The 20,335-nt window shown below is 40.5% G+C and overlaps 1 protein-coding gene across 2 annotated transcripts; it reads right to left on the reverse strand.

The window, feature by feature from the left end:
- Nucleotides 1-48: 48 nt before the first annotated feature.
- Nucleotides 49-17,851, reverse strand: LOC109036925 (cathepsin L 2). 2 transcript variants are annotated; one of them, XM_019051348.2, is made up of 9 exons: nucleotides 17,648-17,850; nucleotides 17,019-17,075; nucleotides 14,656-14,851; nucleotides 12,413-12,684; nucleotides 9,816-9,909; nucleotides 8,368-8,627; nucleotides 5,854-5,938; nucleotides 3,353-3,402; nucleotides 49-289 (listed from the first exon to the last, which is right to left on the reverse strand). In XM_019051348.2, the coding sequence occupies exons 1-9, from the start codon at nucleotides 17,684-17,686 to the stop codon at nucleotides 224-226; spliced, it is 1,119 nt and encodes a 372-aa protein (XP_018906893.2). In that variant the 5' UTR covers nucleotides 17,687-17,850; the 3' UTR covers nucleotides 49-223. The 2 variants fall into 2 exon arrangements, with proteins under 2 accessions (XP_018906893.2, XP_072155798.1); XM_072299697.1 differs by lacking the exon at nucleotides 5,854-5,938 and having other exon boundaries at nucleotides 17,648-17,851.
- Nucleotides 17,852-20,335: the final 2,484 nt, after the last annotated feature.

A 20,335-nucleotide genomic window follows, 5' to 3' on the forward strand; every position in this document is an offset into this window, starting at 1 on the left:
GCGCTACCTGCGCCTCGAACATTAAAGAATAAAAAAAATCATCGTCGATTAAATTCAATCATCTATTTCCAACAATTGTTAGATTTCTCTGTGTAGTTTTCTTGCACGTGAATATAGGAATACTTGTTTTTTCTCAGTGAGAAGAGCGTGACAGAATCGATGACCATCCTTCCCGGATAGCCTTCCTGGTGCTGTAGAGAACTTCTCCACACGAAGAACAAACTCAGGCAAAGAGCTGATAAGCGTAGCCCCCTATTCCGCATGTACCTCTCTTGATGTAAATATGACCCTGTTGAAAGGAATTAAATCAATGTTTGTGCTCATCAAATGTACGCCACAAAGGGCACTCACTATTCATACTGCCGTGATTGCGAAGGGAGCCGTAAGTCTCAAATGCTCGAAATCGAGTTTCCAACAAAATTCTTCTAATCTTTATAGATGAAATCACTGAATTAGATAAAACAGCACAATTTGTCTCATTTGTATGAAAACGAAATGAGTGAGAGAGCTGTTTGTTCGTGCAGAAAAATTGGCGTCGTTTCAGACAAAACGGCCGTAAGAAGCGTTAGGTATAGGCACCTTCAGAGAGCAGTGCTTTCAAATAAAATGCCGACCTTTTCTGCCAATTTCTACATCGAGAAAAAAGATTGGTAAAATTTACCGTTCCTCATCGCTGTATTTCACGCAGCGTCAATTCAAAGTCAATTCTGCCAGAAAAAAGGTAAACGTTACTACTCGTATATACTGGTACATGTAACCATTCCTCTAATGACAGAATCGACTTTGAATTCACGCTGTGTAAAATACAGCGTGAAAGAATGGTAAATTATATTAATCTTTTTTCTCGGTGTAACCTGAAAATGTGTTTGTTGCGTGTCCAAAACATAGAGTACATAGAGTTGTAATGTAAGTGGGTGAGCTGGCGCCACTTTTAAGCATTTTCCAGGTCCCGAATTCCGAGACTCCTGTGTGACGCCGGGTCACTTTTTCGATTCATAATCGATTGTTTGCGATACACGGGTACCCGGCCATCTGATGTAAACAAAGAAGATGGGAATCACCACGTATTCCATACCGCCATTTTACATCGAACATGTATCGAAAAAGTGACCCGAACTCGGGGCACACCGGGCTCGGAACTCTTCGAGCAGAACATGGCGCCAGCTCTCCCATTTACATTACGACTCTATGTACTCTATGGTCTAAAACGAGCCCACGAAAGAATATAGAAGACAGCATTCACGGCTGCCTCGCCTAATACTAGCATAATATGAAAACGAATAATACACTTTTTTTTAAAAAAAAATTGAAATAGAATTGGTCGATTTTAATCATCCAAACGATTTCTAAGAGTCTCTCGAGTGATCTGTGGCAATTTGACAAAGAACAGAGGCTCCTTTAAATAAAATGTCATATTTTCAAAACTTCATTTTTGCACTTACAGCTCTCTCCGCTATCACGGCAGCTTAGTCCTCTCCAAAGACATAAAGACGGAGCACTAAAAGCAAAAAATGAAGCTTCTAGAGCTTCTTTTCAATCACCTCTACTATTGGCTAGAGGATTGGCGGCGAAATCGGGACAAGTTTGAATTCAAATGTAGGGCGGGAACTAATAAATAAAATTGTGGAAACAAAGTATTTTAGGTTGATTTTTGCCCAAATTCAGGTACACACTCATATTTTATTAACTTTAGGTTAGTTTCGGTCCGTCGTCGACCGACTGATTTCATTTGGGAGTAACGTAGATCTAGAACTGTAACGGCCTGTTTGAACCTGCAGAACCACCATAAGCAGAAGAAAAACTAACTTTATCTGAGATTACTGCCTGTTACCGAGCAAAAGTAGGTGTAATATATTAGGACGCAGACCGAACTTTCTTAATATAATCGTTTTAAGCATTTAAAACACGTTTCGAAGAAGAAATAAGGAAAAATCAAGAGGACAAGTTCAAATCAAATTTCCGTTTGCCGCCATGGATTCCCGCGCTCATTTACACACTCACACAAGCGCGCAGCGCCGAACCTAGCTTCACTTTTTCCCCGTGCTTTTAGATACGAGCGCTCCGTCTTTATGTCTTTGGTCCTCTCTTTAACAACTCCTATTCATTCGGATGCCAAATGGACTACATTTGACAATTATTGAGAACTACAAATTCCAGCTCATTCAGGAAACAACATATGCACCATTAGTTTCCATCCGCAGATAAGTGCTTTTACGAATGAGATACTGTTTAGTTCCTAATTGCGAAATGTGCATGGTCCAAATGTAGTTTAAAATGTAGGGTTGACTGAATGAGGGGGTTAGGGATAGCATCACCCTCGTGAAAGCAAAATATCATCATGGTGTTTAAATGATCTTCAGAGGCACGAAGAGATTTTCAATGATCATCCCAACCTTGTTGCTGGATTGAGATGTGGGTAGTGTCTTTACCTGGAAACTCGCTTATTCTAGAGTCCCTTCATACTGAGAGTTAAGACAACGTGAATCCATTTCTGATTGGTTCCCGTATTTTAGGCCTCCATAATGTCACAAACAGGAATAAAGATTACATTTTCACCAATTGCAAAGATTGTAATCTGGAATGGACCGGGAAATTACGGGTTCGGCAAGGGACAAACGGAATGAGAGAAGGAACGGAGAAAGGGATTTGAGAATGGGCCGATCAAAGATTACGAAAAACTTTCTAATGGTGTAATCTTTATTCCCGTTTATGACTCCATGAGGGTGGGGGGGGGGGGGGTGTGTGTGTCTTAACTCTCAGTATAAAATGACTCTAGCTTATTCTGGCCCGTTTCCAGGTTAAGAAACAAAAACAAACTATATTTAAATTTGATAACACTGTGGGGATAATTATTGAAGATCTTTTCGTACTGATAATCATTTGAATATCACGATGATGCTTCGTTTTCATAGAGGCATGAGATTGACTGATTCGCGAACAAAGAGTGAAATCCAAGAGTAAAACTTTGGGAACAGATCAGTGGCATGGCGTGCTTTGCAATTTATCGATTGATCTTTCATTAAAACCTACAGAAAAGAATCAAAATACACGGTGTTTGTATTACAAACACCTTTAATAATTATCGATTCTTTACCGTAGCTTCAAATAGGGAAATATCGATAGTCGATGTCTTGCCACTGAGACAGGTCCTCCCATAGGGACTACATTGATTATAGACATCACAAGATAGGTAACTGACACACAATGCGTACTGACGAAGGATATATTTTTCGCCTTTGCAGCCATTTGATTTGGTTTTTTTAAAGAATGGATGTAGCGTAATGCTTATAATTAGATTTTCTCGCTAAAAGCAGTTTAGCTACAAGGACCCATCATCGACTAAAAATCTTACCTGTTCTACCCCCCACTTAGTACCCCAGCTGTTCCGTATACGCCAGGCATCTAAATTTCAGAAAAATAACGCAAAGTTAAGACGTGAAAGAAAATGAGTAAATGTATGGAAAATTGCATTACCTATACTATGATTAAAACAAGAAGCTTAGTAAATGTATGGAGAATTGCATTACCTACTATGATTAAAACAGGAAGATCATACCTGCTAAGAATGAGGGAGGGGGACTACTAAGGATTCTAGAGTTTAAACATTTTTAAACTGGCAAAAGGAGGAGGTTTCAATTTACCAAAAGATCTATTGTTGCTGGGCTAGGATGGGGAAGATAAACAAATAAATAAAGTTTGGCGACCAAACTTTTTGTAATAGTGTTTTATATTAATTTTTATTCGGTTATATTTTCAAAAATGTATAACTGTCGTGCTGAGTCATTCTACCGCGACCACGCGGGTTTTCCGCAGGTAAATTCGGCAAAATCGCGTTTTTATTTGCAGATCCGCGGTAAAAATCACAAGTTTTTCGTAAAATCGCGGCAATTTGTACGCACGGAGCTATACAAAAGTATTTATTCGTAATGCCTATGAAAGAAGGAGTTTTTAAAATGGGAGGGTCAACTTGAAAAATGGGAAGGCAAATGATCTTTCTGTATCCCTGCACCTCAATACAGTCGAGAGGAGTACAGATAAATTATAAGATTTTGAAAAAAGTCGCCCAAATGTGAATGTCCGTAAAAGTGGAATAAAATTGTTTTTCCCATAAAATACGCGTGTTGAGAGGACACGACGGCAACCAATGAGAATGAATGGTTCATCGGGCGCACACAAGTCTGTAACAAGTCTGTCGGAAGAAAATGGATATTTTTCTTAGAAACTACCTATTAGTAGGAACATTAGACTTTTCAGTCTTCATTTTCTGCCTTGAAGCGGTGGCGGCCAAAATGTATAAAATGACGACATATCGATGGTGAAACTACCGGACCACGTACCTTGGTTTGCGACGTTGCAGACTTCCTGCCATACTTAATTTTTTAAAAGTAAAAATACTCAACATCAATTCTTTAGAGCCTCCATGATTTTTCCTCTTTACGCGATGAAATCTCGGTAAAAATTTCAAGGAATGATATTGGTTTGTTCCCCTTAAAAAATATAAAATGGAAGCGGAGATTTTTAGACACAGCAAACGAGATACGTGGTCTGGTATAGTTTCACCGTCGATATTCTATAGCAGAATGCCGGAAATTCAGATAGTACATCCCATGGTTTCTGCCGATTTGGACGTTTCTATCAAAGATGAATACAAATTCGCACTTGTTCCCCGACTTAAAACTCGGATGAAACCAAGTTGGGCAGAACCACACGCCACCGGCCACCACGGTAGACGACGCCATGCGCCGTGCTTTTTGTCAGGCGATATCCCCTGGTAAAAATTGGCAGTAGAATGTGTGTTCCAAAACACTATAGACCTAAAGCCGGCTGTAAGATTTCCAATAGTTTCTGTAGCCGGCTGTATAATTTCTTATAGCCTTTTATAGCCGATGGCGATCAAGCAACAGCCAGACGATAAATTTTATGCTTAACGTTACTAAATACGAATACTAGGACTTAGTTAGTTTTTGGACCACCGCTCTCTTTTTGTGCCGTAGTATCTTGATTTATTTCGCGAGGAAAGCTCCGTACTTTTGAAGGATGCCTGTCATTCTAAATATGTTGGAGCACCTTCAATTTCTTATGATATTGTGCAATATATCTAGTGTGAAATAGTTGCCTCAGATGCCGTGCCACGCTGCGGCGCGGCGGGCGGGCAGAGAGCGCGAAACGCGCATTGGCGCCTACAAACCTAACAGGGATACTTCACGCATTGCGCAATGCGTGAAGTATCCCTGTTAGGTTTGTAGGCGCCAGTGCGTCGCCGCTCCGCTTTGTGTTAGGCTCTAATATTTAATCTCGTGAAGTCAGCGTTTTTCAACTCATGATTTTGAAATGTTTGCACACTCTGTATGGATTATTCTTAATTTAATTGATGGAAAAAATATGTTTTAAAGAAAAATATAATGTGTGTTTTGTAAATATTAAGGTAGCTCCTATGAAACTTAATGATTTCCGAAGCACACGAATTTCTACACAATTTCTTACAGCCTTTTATAGCCAATGACGATAAAGTGTAAAGCCCAGCGATAGGAACTATAGCCCGACTGTATACTTTTTTATAGCTTCGTATAGCCCGGCTATATAATTTGCTGCGCTTTCTACAGCCAGCTATATGATTTTCAATAGCCTTCTTTAGTCGGCTATAAGAACTCCTATGGTATTTTGAAACGCAGCTCCTATCGCCAATTTTCACCAAGGTCTCCGTTAATATTGGAGGGGATAACTTGGTGTAAGGACAGCTCTTATCATTTTTTGCTGATCTGTAATCTAAAATCATCGAAACACGATTTGAGAAACTGGCCTGTTGGTAGTGCCGAGAACTTTAAAAAGACAGCACTTTAATAAGATGCTTACCTCCGCACAATCCAACGATAACCACAGCATGGTTTGTTTCATTTGCAGGGCAATATTTAGAGATCATAACACCGCCGACGTACCACTACAAATTAAAAACAAGAGGAAAAATAAAACGCGCTTTAGCGGCATTGGACAGCTGGTATAATCTCCAGGAATAAAGAAAAAAATCAGTAAAGTATACTTTAAAAAAGTGAGAGTTCCTGTTTACATTCGAAGAAATTGGACTACATATCGACGGCGTAAGTCCGCGATCACATATCTCGTTTGTGTTGTCTGAAAATCTCCGCTTCTATGTTATCTTTTTAAAGGAGAACAAATTGATATCGTTTGACGAAAATTTTTCAGAATTTTCTTCGCACAGAGAAGAAAAGTCTCGGCAGTTTTAAAGAATTGCCATTGAGTAGTTTTCCGTTTTAAAAAATAAAGTATGACAGGAAGTCTGCGACATCGCAAACCGAGTTATGTGATTGCCGACTTACACCGTCGATACATCATAAATGAACAAAGCCACGTTGGCGTAGTTTAAAGACGATTAGGATTGTTCTTTGGGGAATGCACGAGGTCTTTTTGCGTATGCACATACAAAACTTTGAAATGGTACTCTGAGCTCTCAGTGCAGTCACGTAGGGGGCCGGCCCCCCCGCCACCCCTATTTCCGCCCATGGTCTTCAAGAATCATCTTCCCTCTAGCTTCAAAGATGAGAAATGTAGAAAGTTTTTTCCCTTTCCTGAAAAATCGCGTTTTCCGAGTTATGCGATTGCCGACTTACACCGTCGAAGCATGAGTAATACTAATTCTGAAAATCAAGCTGAGCCCCCATTTTTACGAAAACAAATCATTTACGACCGGATCTGTGAGAAGGGGCCTCATCTTTCGAGAATAATTTTTCTCAACTTTTTGTAAATGCATGTAGGAAAAAAAATTGAATATTTTGGCGCTAGTTTGACCCTAAAATATCAAAAATCGAAGAGGAAATTAGTCCTGGAGTTCCTCGACAAAAATCAGGCCATAGAAAAAGATGGTCTAAGTGTTTGCAAAAAGTCAAGGAATTTTTTTAACCGATCTGGTCTTATTTTTTGATTTTTCTATTGAGTCACTCGCTATTTACTTTATTCATATTACCGGAGGAGCCGTCAACCGAAGAAGTGTAGATTTCTTTTTCACCACACTGTTAAAAATCAATGATTTACTCTGAGTGAACAGCCGGCGTGAAAAAAAAACCCAGCGTGAATTTCGCGCCGCGCTCTGAGTGAAAAGACCAGAGCGTGAATCACCAACGACAACGAAGGACGAATTAGTTGAGGTACCTCAAGTAGCGTGAATGGAGATGTTGCATGTGTGAGGGATTTGCGATTTGACCATTGATTCTTATGTAAAAGTTCGCGAGAAACACGATGGTGCCACTGGTTTTCTGAAATCAACCCCCAAGCTCAAAAAAAGCTCTCAAAATGAGGCCAAAATGGAGGGGATATCCCACCCTACCCTGAGAGTCCACCTCTACATCAAGACAAACTCTTCATGCAAAGATAGGGAGCAAATACATTGGCAGGGTTGCCACTTTATTTGGGGACTCTAAAACTGAGAACACGGCATCACTGCTAAGGTATTTGGACGTATTTCTACCAAACAGCCCTATGTGTAAGTGAGAAATATGGGGTGTGCTCGTTAGTTCTCTTTGCGTAAGAGTGAATGAGAATAATAAAGCGCCAGTGACGTCAGCGGCAACGAAGGAGCTCCGGAACGACGGGGGGATCGTTGGAGGGAGTCTTTAACTCATGAGCCCTGTCTACAACGCTCTCTTGCCATGCCCGCGGCTCATGACTCCCGCATTCAGTTGGCACATAGGTCTCTTTGATAGAATGTAAAATCCCGCTTTTCCAATTCTTCAAATGGAATCACGCCCACTTTTACATTGCTTCTTATGCAGCTTTCTAGAGCACACCCCATATTTCTCACCTCCACATAGGTCTGTTTGGTAGAAATACGTCCATTTGCTCCCTATCTTTGCATGGAGAGTTTGTCTTGATGTAGAAGTGGACTCTCAGGGTAGGGTGGGATATCCCCTCCATTTTGGCCTCAACTTGAGAGCTTTTTTTGAGCTTGGGAGATGATTTCAAAGAAAACCAGCGGCACCATCGTGTTTCTCGCGAACTTTTACATAAGAATCAATGGTCAAATCGCAAATCCCTCACACATGCAACATCTCCATTCAACGCTGTCTGTCATGAGCGTCGAATGGCAAAGTGATAACGCACTCGTCTATTACCGCCGCGCCTCGGGGTCTTTTCCATGCTAACGGCAGTTCCGTTTTACTTTATGCTTGTTAGCTTTTCACTCCGGCCAGAGCGCGAAATTCGCGCCGGATCCATGCACTCAGAGTAACAGGTGGTCAAAGTAGCAACTGAGTAAGCGTGAATTTCGCGCCGGGATTTTTATCAGTGCATAAATATCCTCGGATTGACTTCCAAGCACTGTTGCATGATAATGTTAATTACACGGACGGTACTTACTTGCATATCATCATTACAATTCATCGCAATCGGAAGTGGACTGGTCGGAAGAGCGGCGATTAGTTTTGAGTCACTACCTGAGACGTCTTTGAAAGATTTCAGCTTTTCTATCACCGTGAATTTAGACTTGCAAGTGCCATTCTTAGCTGTGTACTTATAGTCCTTTTCGGCGCACAAACCTGGGTTCTCCATTACTTTGAAAGCCGGTTCAAACCAGCCACCCTCACACATGTCGTTGTCTTTTGTACAATCTACCAATTCTACGAAGAGGGCAGAAATCAACCGATCAGAGGACTTGGTATTTTTGAATTCGCTGCGCTTCTAAAAAATTACATTGGATTAAGTTTGTTCAAAGCGTAAGTAAAATTATTTGTAAAAATCACCGAATTCTACTAACTTTTCCGCCATCGGTAATGCATTCCATTGCAGATAGGAAAATGATCAATTCAGGAAATGATGCAATTTCTCCGTTTAGCCCACTAGAAATCCAAAAGTCTCTTAGGCGTTAAAAAATGATTTTTTCCGCAACAGGTTTGAGCGAACTATGCGGAAACGTTCTAGACCCAACGTATTTTGCTCCCCCTTTAAAAACTTTATTTTCAGTAGGGACTGGAAGAGGAAACCGTGGTATGCCTATTCTCCTATCTTCTTTTTCTAAACTACATAGTTGGACGTATTTCTACCAAACAGATCTATGTGGAGGTGAGAAATATGAGGTGTGCTCGTTAGTTTTCTGGCCGTAAGAGTGAATGAGAATAATAACGCGCCAGTGACGTCAGCGGCGACGATGAAGACTCCGAGCCGCGGATCCGCATCTTTAACTCATGAGCCCTGTGCACAAGGCTCTCTTGCCATGCCCGTGGCTCATGAGTTCCGCATTCAGTTGGCACATAGGTCTGTTTGATAGAATGTAAAATCCCGCTTTTCCAATTCTTCAAAAGGAATCACGCCCACTTTTACATTGCTTCTTATGCAGCTTTCTAGAGCACACCCCATATTTCTCACCTCCACATAGGTCTGTTTGGTAGAAATACGTCCAGTTATATCACTTACATCACCTTACGGCTTTTTATAAAACGTCGAGTCTCAAGCCTTCTTTGCTCCTGGGACATCATACAGTTTCTCATAAGCCGATTGAACTTATGAAAGTTCTTAGGAGCCAGATTTTTTCCAACTCATCCTCCGAGCTCTGATCCTAAAGTGCAATCCATCCCTCATCAAGAAACATGTTTTTTCCCCCTTCCTTTATTCTTTTTTGAACTCCCAAATTGGACTCCGTTTGCATGAATACGTCTAAGTCTAGCTTTAGGTTTGTGGAAGGAACCATTCGGTATACCAGTTTTAATGTCTAACCATCATTGAATTGAACGTATTTATGCTAAAAGGAACTATGTGCATACGGATTGCGTGTGACATACTTCTTTTTAGCATAAATACGTACAATTTACCTTGTTTCGACAGCTTAGTCGTTTTCCCCGATTTAGAAAGCAACACCTCAAACGCGCCAACCGATGCAAATGCCCAGCAGGATCCACACTGTTTCTGCAAAAAATTATAAAAGTACGCATTTGCATAGGGAAACTATTGCCACTTACGTTCTTCCTTAAGTGAGCCAGATACAGTGGCTCTTTATTGCAACTAATATAGTCCAGTCAGCGGGACGATTATTGAAATTTATAGACAAAGCTGTAGACAAAAAAGTCATAGGGGGTATGGAGCGATCCCATTGGTTGAAACTGGTGATTTTTACAGACTTGGAGGGAAGACGATTGCCTAATGCCGGGTCTCTTGTCGGTTGCCGTTAGTTATAGTCTATTACCTACCTCCTTTGTCCATTGCAGCCACCCGCTTCCACCAATAGGATCCTACCATATCCCTTTTGTTTTCTTTGTCTATAGCTTTGTCTATCAATTTTAATAATCGGCCCGCAGGGCTTTTATTTCAACTGCAATCTTGTGATCAACTGCCACTTTTAGCCTTGAAGAAAACAAGAGCATGGGTTGCATTGAAACACTTCAATACTGCTGTGTTGCTTTTTACTGGCATGTTTTAATGCAATCAATTCTGTAACACTAATATCCTGTAGTAAAGTAGAATGCTTGGAATAAATCGGTGTTGCAAACTCCCACTGCTCAACCATTTCACCTCCTTGGAGGTCCAAATATCTGTATCACGCGTTACCGTTAGTTAGTCTATTACCCAACTCTTTTGTCCATTGCAACCACCCGCTTCCACCAATAGGATCCCTCAATACCCCTTTTGTTTTCTTTGTCTATAGCGGTGTCTATCAATTTCAATAATTGACCCATCCAACTTTTCTACTTTGCGTTAAAGTCTCTGTGTCCCGACAATGGTTAACTGTTGAGAATATAGCTCGATTTTTAATATTTTAATGATGACATGACAAACAACGTTGAAGAAATGGACGTATTTATGCTAAAAGGAACTATGTGCATAGGGTTTCCGTGCAACATAGTTCCTTTTAGCATAAATACGTCCAAATAATGATAATACATACCGGATTTTGTGCGGTTTTTTTTTTTTTTTTTTTTTTTTTCAAAAGTAGAGAGGGTTAAGTATAGCTGGCAATGACCCTCCCTGCCCTCCTTGTATCGCAGCATAACGTAGATTCATACCCCTCCTCCCATCTAGAGCCTTAAGTAATTGATGAACGCTCCCTAACTCATCCATACCAACCGACTAAGAAATGCGTACAATTTCACGAAGATTGTGAAGATAAAAGTGAATTTCAAACCTTTCATATGCGCTAACATAGAGATCTTCGAGTCATTTTCCGTACAAAACAATTGCGTGCGCGATTCGTCATCATGGAGGTTTTCTTGCCCGATCCCGGAAGGAATATTCATTTATGCTATAGGTACCGTGCCGAGGAAAGACGCTGTAGGAACCTTTGTCAGTTGCCATAGTTCCGTTGATTAAATACGGATTTTCCGGAAAACTTGTAAATATTTTCCGTTTAATTTTCCAGAGAATTGTTTCTTGTAATTAAATCTGAACTATCGGATAATCGCAAGAGAAAATATTCATAACCCTCCTCAAAAATGAGCATTTCATTGGAGGAAATTTTGCAACTATAGAAAGTTCAAACGGCGCACAGTGGATCGAGTCAACAGGAGGGATCGGAAAAAATTTGAAAACTTGAGAAGCTTATAACTCCATTTACACAAAGCTTCGAGGTTCTGAAAGTGGTCCCATTGGTTTCCTCGTAAAATTCACCTCTAGAAGCAACTCTTACAATTTAAAATGTGACGAAATAAACATAAAAATTTGCATTTTTAGTCAATAATATTATGTGCGACCTCTCTGATTGACTCAATCCACTATGCGGCATTTTCGGAAAAACGCCGCAAGAGCATTCGAGAGTTGCCAAATTTCCCCTCCGAAAATATTGATTTTGAGACAAATAATGGATATTTTTGCTTGAAATCTTCTGATACTGTAGATCGCATTGCAAAGAAAATTCTCTGAAAAATTGGACGGAGAATGTTCACAAGTTTTCCAGAAAATTCGTATTTGATATATAAATGGACTACATTTTGCAATTTGGAACCATAAATTCTATCCCGGTTAAAAACGACGTATGTGCCATTAGTTTCCCTAGGCACACAAGTGTTTTTCTAGAGGAACCAAAATTTATAGTTCCAAATTGCAAAATGCAGTCCGAATATATCCGCTTTTATAACGCTCTCTGGCGCTCTGCGACACCTATATAGTCGCTAAAGTCCCCGATCCTCTCGAAGCCCTTCAGGGAGTTGGCACACCCTCATTTCTTCTAAAACCCCCTGTCGCCACCCTTTCACTGGGCGTCCCCTTCGTCTCCTCCCAAATTCGTATCTTACCGAAATCAATTTTGCAAGGCACAAAGGTTCATACGGCGTTTTTCCTTAGGACGGCAGCTCCTCGATTGTTGAATCGATATCGAATGACCTTGATCGATATATAGCATTGTTAAGATAGGGATTTATCGATCGGAAGCATTCGATAACGATTCAACAATCGACCCGCAGTACAGGTTTTAGGTTACCTGATCATCGACCGAAGGGTAATTGGAGCTGATCTTGCGCCAGTCGATTGTACATGCCTGAGGTGGAGGGCCTTTGGTGGGTGGCGGGTAAGTCGTCGTCGTCGTCTTGGGCTTCTTCGTGCTTTTGAGCAATCCAAATCTTCCATCTCTCCCCTCCCACTCTTCCTCATCTTCCTCCTCTTCTTCATGATCAAGTTCTAATCTGGTCAAAAAGTTCTCCCGCCTGTCGTCGGGCATCCGGTAAGTAAGGTACCTCGCCCTGAACTCTTCTCCTGTCCACAACCAAAAACTCCGCTTTACACAATGGATCGTGTTCGATACATCAAAGAGGTGAGATTGTATCGATATCCAGTGGCGCGGCGTGCTTTGCGATATATCGATTGATCGGTCATTTAAACCCATGGAAAAGTATCGATAAACAGGGTGTTCGCAGCGAACACCTTAATAATCGATCATTAACCACGGCTTCAAATAGTGATATATCGATGTATCGCGAAACACGCCACGCCACTGTCGATATCCATTTGTTCAACATGTAAATGTCGAAGGCAATTAATCAAATCAGGCATTTTATCAAATGCCTAGCCCGGTAGTCAAATTTTGACAGTTTACGGAATTCTGTAAATTCATGGCGGGGAGTTCACGGGTTCTCAATGTTTTGAAAAAGAATAACTCTTCAAATTTGCGAACTTCCCTTGTTCCGTCCTTTCTACACGCCTTCAGTACAGTGGCGTGGCGTGCTTTGCGATATATCGATTGATCTGTCATTTAAATCTATGGAAAAGGATCGATTAACAGGTTGTTCGCAGCGAACACCTTAATAATCGATTCTTTACCATAGGTTTAAATTACACAACAATCGATATATCGTAAAGCACGCCACGCCACTGCTTCAGTATATTTAAATGTTGAAATTTTAAAAATTCTATGTTTTATGACGTGCTGAAAATTTCATGATAAATTTGCATTTAGAATCTTAAATTTGTTGCTCCCGCAGCTCTTGAAGTACCATTACAAATAAGACAAACAGAACCAACGCAACATGGAAATAGAGCGAGGAGAATGAAAAAAAAAAAACTGACACTTGATTTATTTCCTTCCCTCTCAATCCGACGCCTGATCCTTTTTTCCTGATGTAGATAGTTGTAGACTTGGATTTGGACGTATTTCTACCAAACAGACCTAGGTGAAGGTGAGAAATATGGGGTGTGCTCGTTAGTTCTCTTTGCGTAAGAGTGAATGAGAATAATAAAGCGCCAGTGACGTCAGTGGCAACGAACGAGGGTAAGCTCGAGGACGCGGAAGCGGGGACATCGTCGTCGGGGCACTTTAACTCATGAACCCTGTCTACAACGCTCTCTCGCCATGCCCGCGGCTCACGAGTTCCGCATTCAGTTGGCACATAGGTCTCTTTGATAGAATGTAAAATCCCGCTTTTCCAATTCTTCAAAAGGAATCACGCCCACTTTTACATTGCTTCTTATGCAGCTTCGACGAGCACACCCCATATTTGCACCTACACATAGGTCTGTTTGGTAGAAATACGTCCATTTAAAGCTCGTATCTACCGACCTCATATGGTCACGTGTTTCGAGCAAGCCCCGATCAATTTGTTCCGGCTTGAGCATTTGAGGGTTAAAAAAATAAGAAGGGAACCAGTGGCGTGGCGTGCTTTGCGATCTATCGATATTTCTCCGTTTGAAGCTGTGGTAAATAATCGATCATTTCAGGTGTTGCGAACACCCTACTTATCGATACTTTTCCATGGGTTCAAATGGCCCATCAATCTATAAGTCGAAGGGAACGGAGATTTCCCAACACCGCGAACGACATACTTACGTGGTATCAAAGTTTCACCGTCGATGTGTAATGTGTGCAGTGGCGAGGCGTGAATGATCGATTATCGATATCTTCCCATTTGAAGCTGTAGTGAAGAATCGATTATTAATGTGTTCGTTGCGAATACGTATCGATCCTTTACCATAGGTTTAAATGGCAGATCAATCCAATTATAGCAAAGCACGCCACCACTGACAAATCTCGTTTGAAGCCGTTGCCGCTGCTGTAGTGCATCATTTGTGCCACTTGTCAATTTTTGAAAATATTCAATGTGGAAACTCAAACATTCTTAATTACACAAGTATTTTTTCTCTTGTTGAAATTTGTTGAATATCCTGTTGAGTGTTGTTTGCGGCCTCTTAAAAATTCACGTTAATTCAACCTAAAGTAGTTATTCAACCTACTTGTTAAGTCCGCCATCACGTTGACACCAAATATTGCTGTTTGCTCGGGATCAGCGTTGAGTTCTTCAATTTTCTTTAAATTGTCTTTGAAAATTTCGAATCTCCTCATTTTCTCCTCCAGTGAATCGTATACTTTCTCGTGCTCGACCATGAATTGTTCGAATTGTTGCATCAAGGCAAGTTCCACAGCTCCATCCTGTATGCAACAATAAAAATCTGATATAACACACCGCTGCCTAAATAAATTACTTAGTTTATTTTCTGGGATTCATTTTCGATGAAACAGCTGAGGTATTCACAGCTCTTCTTGTGTACATTTTAGAGATAAAACATCAAATCAAAGTCCTCGTAAAAGGGATCATGAGGCAATATCACTTTGAGCTCATGCTGAGGCCTATCCTCGAAAGTTTTTTTTCTTAGTCAAGTCTTTTTGAACGTACACACACTATTGAAAACAAGAGCGGATTGGCTCCAAATTTTTCAAGGGGCGGGACCCTCCAAAAGTGGATTTGTGGCCCTACTAAGAAGAGGGAGGGGGTCTGAAGGTCCTCCTCCAGGCAATTTTGGAAATAGCGCCTCACTTAGTTCGCATTTTAAGAAATTGGACGATATACAATGACAATAAAATGAGAAACAGAAGTTAAAAAACAAATACAATTTTATATGCTATGAATGCTATTTTTTTCATTATTTTCCAAAAAATGACAAGGAAAAAAGCAAACAGCTTGTGCTATGAGAGAAGCAAATACAGTAGACTCTGGACTATCCGGCTTCGTATTATCCGGACTCTGGATTATCCGGATCGATTTTTCAACCATGTAACTACGTGCGCATTCCGATAAGTGAGCGGATCCGCGGAGAAGCGGTCGCAAGGCATATTGGCGCCTGCAAGGCTGAAGGAATACTTCACGCATTGCGCTAAACAGTGAGGTCGGCGTATAAATACTTCTCGCAATACGCCAAACGCAGTGCAGTCGGTTATTTAGCCTAATACGCACATTAGCGGCTACAAGACTGCATGAATACTTCACGCATTACGCGCTTTAATCGTTGTATTGTAATTTATCGTTGTCGGCTACCATTCACAATCACCATTGAGTCGTTAAGTTTGGCGTTAACCTTTTAAATTCGTGTTGGTATGTACATGATGTAATTGATGTATACATAATAAGAATACTGTGGTGTTGGTCGGTGGTGTTTGTGTTTACTATTATTATCCGGATTTCTTTTTCATCCGGATCGGGCCCGGCACCAATTAATCCGGATAATCGAGAGTCTACTGTAAATGAAAATAAGAGTCATTCCGTCCTAGTTTAAAAGCTCAAAAGTAAGCGGTATCAGGGATTTATCAACGGAGCGGGAGTTATTTATTGATTTTTTTTATTTTTATTTTCAACAGGTTTGGTGTTTAATAACAACAATCATTCAAGTTCTTATCTGATGGAAATAGTGAAATAAAACTCAGACGAGTGATTTTTGTTTTCTTTATACTTCAGTGCTTCATTCACTAGCTCGAAGAAAACTCACTGAAATTTTCAAATTAAAACGCCTAACAGTATCCTAAATGAAATTAGTGAATGGGTCGAATTTTGCAACATTGAAAGTTAGTTACGTTTTTCCGTCTGAAAGACGACGAAACGAGAACTGAACTGCCCGCGCAGTTCATTGTATATATGTATGTTTGTGGAGTGTTAGAGACTGCTGGTAAAAAATAATTTTTTTATCATATTTGACTTGTGGCGTCCACCCACGTAGTTTCTATTAGAGACTGCTGGCCATCGACATAGGCGGTTCTACGGGGGTGCCAGTGGGTGCCGGGCACCCCCAAGCAAAAATTAAGTACGGTTATCAGAACCGTGAAATTACTGCTCTTAAAGATTCTGTATTCGCTCACACTGAGGAAAAATCCCAGCAATTAATTGAAAATGTTTCAAACAGAATTAATATTGATAGCCGTGTTTTACAAAGCTCCTACTGTTTTTTTTATGGTAAGATTGTAGTTTTGATGGAAAGTTTTGCTAAAAATTTTCTACATTGAATTTATAGGTATTTAAGTAGAAAAGGAAGGAGAGAAAAAGAGAAAGGAGGGTAGGAAAGGGATAAAACTTGAGGGCCGAAATTTAGGCCTCCCCTGAGCGACCGTCCCCTTCGGGGCCGGTCTGCGACATTTTCCACCTCTGGGCACCCCCAAGCATGAAAGTCTAGAACCGCGTATGGCCATCGAAACTCTAATTGTAATTCCTCAGAGCTTGACTTGACAGAAAACACTCATCGAAATTTTTGGTCCCAGTCCTCGTGGATGCCTACAAATTTCTATATTGAGTAGAATTTTTGATGGAGTGAGTAACCATTGAAATACGTACTTGTGATTCTACTTCCACGTCCTTGAATAAGCATATCAATACAGCCGTCGCAAAAACCTGAACAGAGCAAGAACATGGATGTAAAAGTGAGAGTGATTAATAAATGTGAATATTGACATGATCATAGGCAAACAAGAGAACTTATTTTCGAAAACACATATTTTCAATTGCAGTTTCCAATATTTACGCCGCAATTTCGAATGAATAAAATCATCCAAATGCATTCTTTGAACTCTTGCAGAACATTCTCCACACATGCAGAAAATAAAAATGCGAAAGCTTTCAAGTCTTGACACATGTTAATTATGCATACTTTACCAATTTTTACTTGGAGCCAAGTGCAGCCTTTGATGTTTCAAGAAATACGTGATTTTTTAAAATCACGTGAGACCTTATGATGGGAGGGAAGTTAATAGTCAGTATTTTTGATACATAAAAATTAGATATCAGTAGTACATTTTTCACGGGGTATATTTCAAGACTGGATTTAGTTAAAATCATTAATATCCCTATTTGTTAAAAAAAATGCAGGTACTTGTATATGCCTTGTCCTCCAAATCCCTTTCTTGAACTTAACCCCGCGCGACCACATGAGGAAACGTCCCCTTATGTGCTTTTACGCAACTTACAAAACGCCAGAAGAGTAATGAACAAGCGTAAGTCATCATGGTCCGCAGATAAGCCACAAATCAAAGGAGGGCAGTGTCAGTCCAGCAGAAATTTCGAATTCCAGGATCGCGCTAAGACCAAGATATTTCTAGATTCTTCTCTGTCGTGTGAAGCACGATCAACTCTCTAAGCAGGCACTGAGTGAACTGCCATGCATCCTCTAGAAAAATGCCTAAATGGTTTGCAAATTGTTGTTTCCGGTAACTTTCCTTTCTGCGGGAACAGAAAGAAATGGGTACTAGATCATAATTACCAGATGAGGAGCTCGGAGGACAAGGCGCATAAGTGCAGTTTTTGAAAAAATTGAGATATTAGAGATTTCAATAAAACTATTCTTAATGCATAATCTGTGAAAAATTCGTTCCACAATTCCAATTTTTAAGCATCGAAAAGTCAGTTTGAACTTTCATCCCGTCATAAGGATCAATATAATTTCGAAACTTAAAATACGTATTTCTCGAAATAGCAAAAACTGCACTTATGCGCCTTGTCCTTCAAGCCCCTCAGATGATGTGTGTTTTTCTTCCGGTTTCTCACGTGTGTGTTTAGCTCCTCCTGTTCTCAACACTTAATTATCTTCGACTTGACGTTTGCTCGGGTAATGTGTTATCACCGCTTGGTTACCTGTCGTTGTTTCTTGCCCGTTGGTAAATTCATATAGGGTAGGTGGGGGTAAGAGTACACACGGGGTAAAAGTACGCACCGCACTTTTTTCGTGTGCTTTGTTTGAATTTATGATGGCATCGGGTGTTGGTTGTTGGCAACAGAGTTTCACCTGTTGACGAAGTTTTGTGCGAAGCAGATGGGTTTTGACGGAATTATGAGGCAAATTCACTTTTCATGCAAAAAAGATCGATTTATTGTCTGTTGTGAGTAGAATAGTTGATGGAAAAAATCGGACAGGCACCATATCAAAGTGTTATAGTGTTGGCTTTAATAATCCGTAGTTGTTTTCACACCTTGGGCCTTGGGCCCAAAGTTTTAGTTTATGTTGTCCAATGTTTACAAATGGGGCAAGAGTACGCAGCCAGAATGGGGCAAAAGTACGCGCCCAAAAGTGGGGCATAGTAAGGGGGGGAGGTGTATAGGAACTTTAACACAGACGATGTAGGCAACTCAGTATCTTCATAAATTTTTATGTTTCTTTGTTCAATTTGGGCAATTATTATACCTTGTTCTTTTCCTGTTTAAAAAAAAAATGACCTCGAAAATCATTGGGGAGCTTGTGGAGACTGAATTATTTTTTAGTTTTTCACAGTAAAAGTGGTTAGGCACTACTGGAACCCTTTGAGACAGTTTCAGTCGTTTTCTGGGATGTAACAGCAATTTGGAGCCCAGGAGATTTTTTTTAAAAAAAAATTGCACCTGCGAACTTTTGCCCAATTATTAAATGGGGCAAAAGTACACATTTTCAAATTTTTTTAAAAAATTCGTCACAGCCATGGATTTGATTTCTAAATTCGGACAACGCAGGGCACTTGTAGGTGCCTGGCCACTTTTCCCGCCCTAAAAGTCGATTCGGTCTCGGAAATACAGGAAAAACAAAAGAAAATCGTACTCTTACCCTCACCTACCCTACACTAATCGAAACACAGTTTTAAGGAAAACGTCAAATCGACGGTGTAAGTCCGCAATCACATAACTCGTGCCACGTGCCAGAACGTGCCAGCGGGAGAGGGGTGCATAAGACGCGTTTACTCGTGTTGAACACATTTTTTGGGAAAACACTGTCAACACTAGTAGCAAAAGGTCACGTAACTTTGCGCGAAAGTTAAGTTCCGTAAACCTATCTCTAATGGACAAGGCCTTCCATTCATAAGAAATGAACGAAAAATTATGAAAGAACAAACATAAAATTTGGTTTAATGATTTTAACTTCCGCCGCCGCGCCGCGCTGACCGCACTGTGTTTGGCGCAATGCGTGAAGTATTCACGCATTTTTTTAGGCGCCATCCGTTTCACGCTGACCACAATAACCGCACTGTGTTTGATGCAATGCGTGAAGTATTCGTGCAGTCTTGTAGGCGCTAATATGTGTTACATGCCGATTGCCGCGCCGAGGGCTTCTCCTTTTCATCTCAAGTCCTCGTCATCATTTCTCCCTAAGTCGCGCCGTTCCAGGCCAAATTGTGTGTTTGGTTTCTCTCTTAACTCGACTAATTGGACCGCATTGAACAGAAAGGAACCAAGCCACATCAGCTATTGCCAAATTCGATTGGAAAATTTAAATCTTTACAGGTAAGCGGTTTTGCGGATTTTCGTGCAAATTTCAGTGGATTTTCTCCGTAGTACGAAGCAAATTCCCTAAAATTTTCAAAAGAATCCGCATAAACATTCTCTCGTAAAAAATTAAATTGTCCAGTTAACTTTGACAATAGCTGATGTGGCTTGGTTCCTTTCTGTTAAACGCGGTCCCATTAAAGGTGCTGTCTCTTGTATCACTGAAAGACGACAAAATTAGAAATTACTATACTCTCAGGAAATGAGAGATTTTGTAGCCTTTTCTAGTTTGTAATTTTTTTTTCTAAATCCGATTTTTTTTTCATACTTACATTTAAAAAATCGCAAAATTTGCCGCCCCCTAGATTTGCCGCCATGGGCCGCGGCCCATGTGACCACCCCCTTAATCCGGCCCTGGTTATGCGTCT

Source organism: Bemisia tabaci, chromosome 4, assembly GCF_918797505.1.
Source record: "Bemisia tabaci chromosome 4, PGI_BMITA_v3".
Taxonomy (NCBI): domain Eukaryota; kingdom Metazoa; phylum Arthropoda; class Insecta; order Hemiptera; family Aleyrodidae; genus Bemisia; species Bemisia tabaci.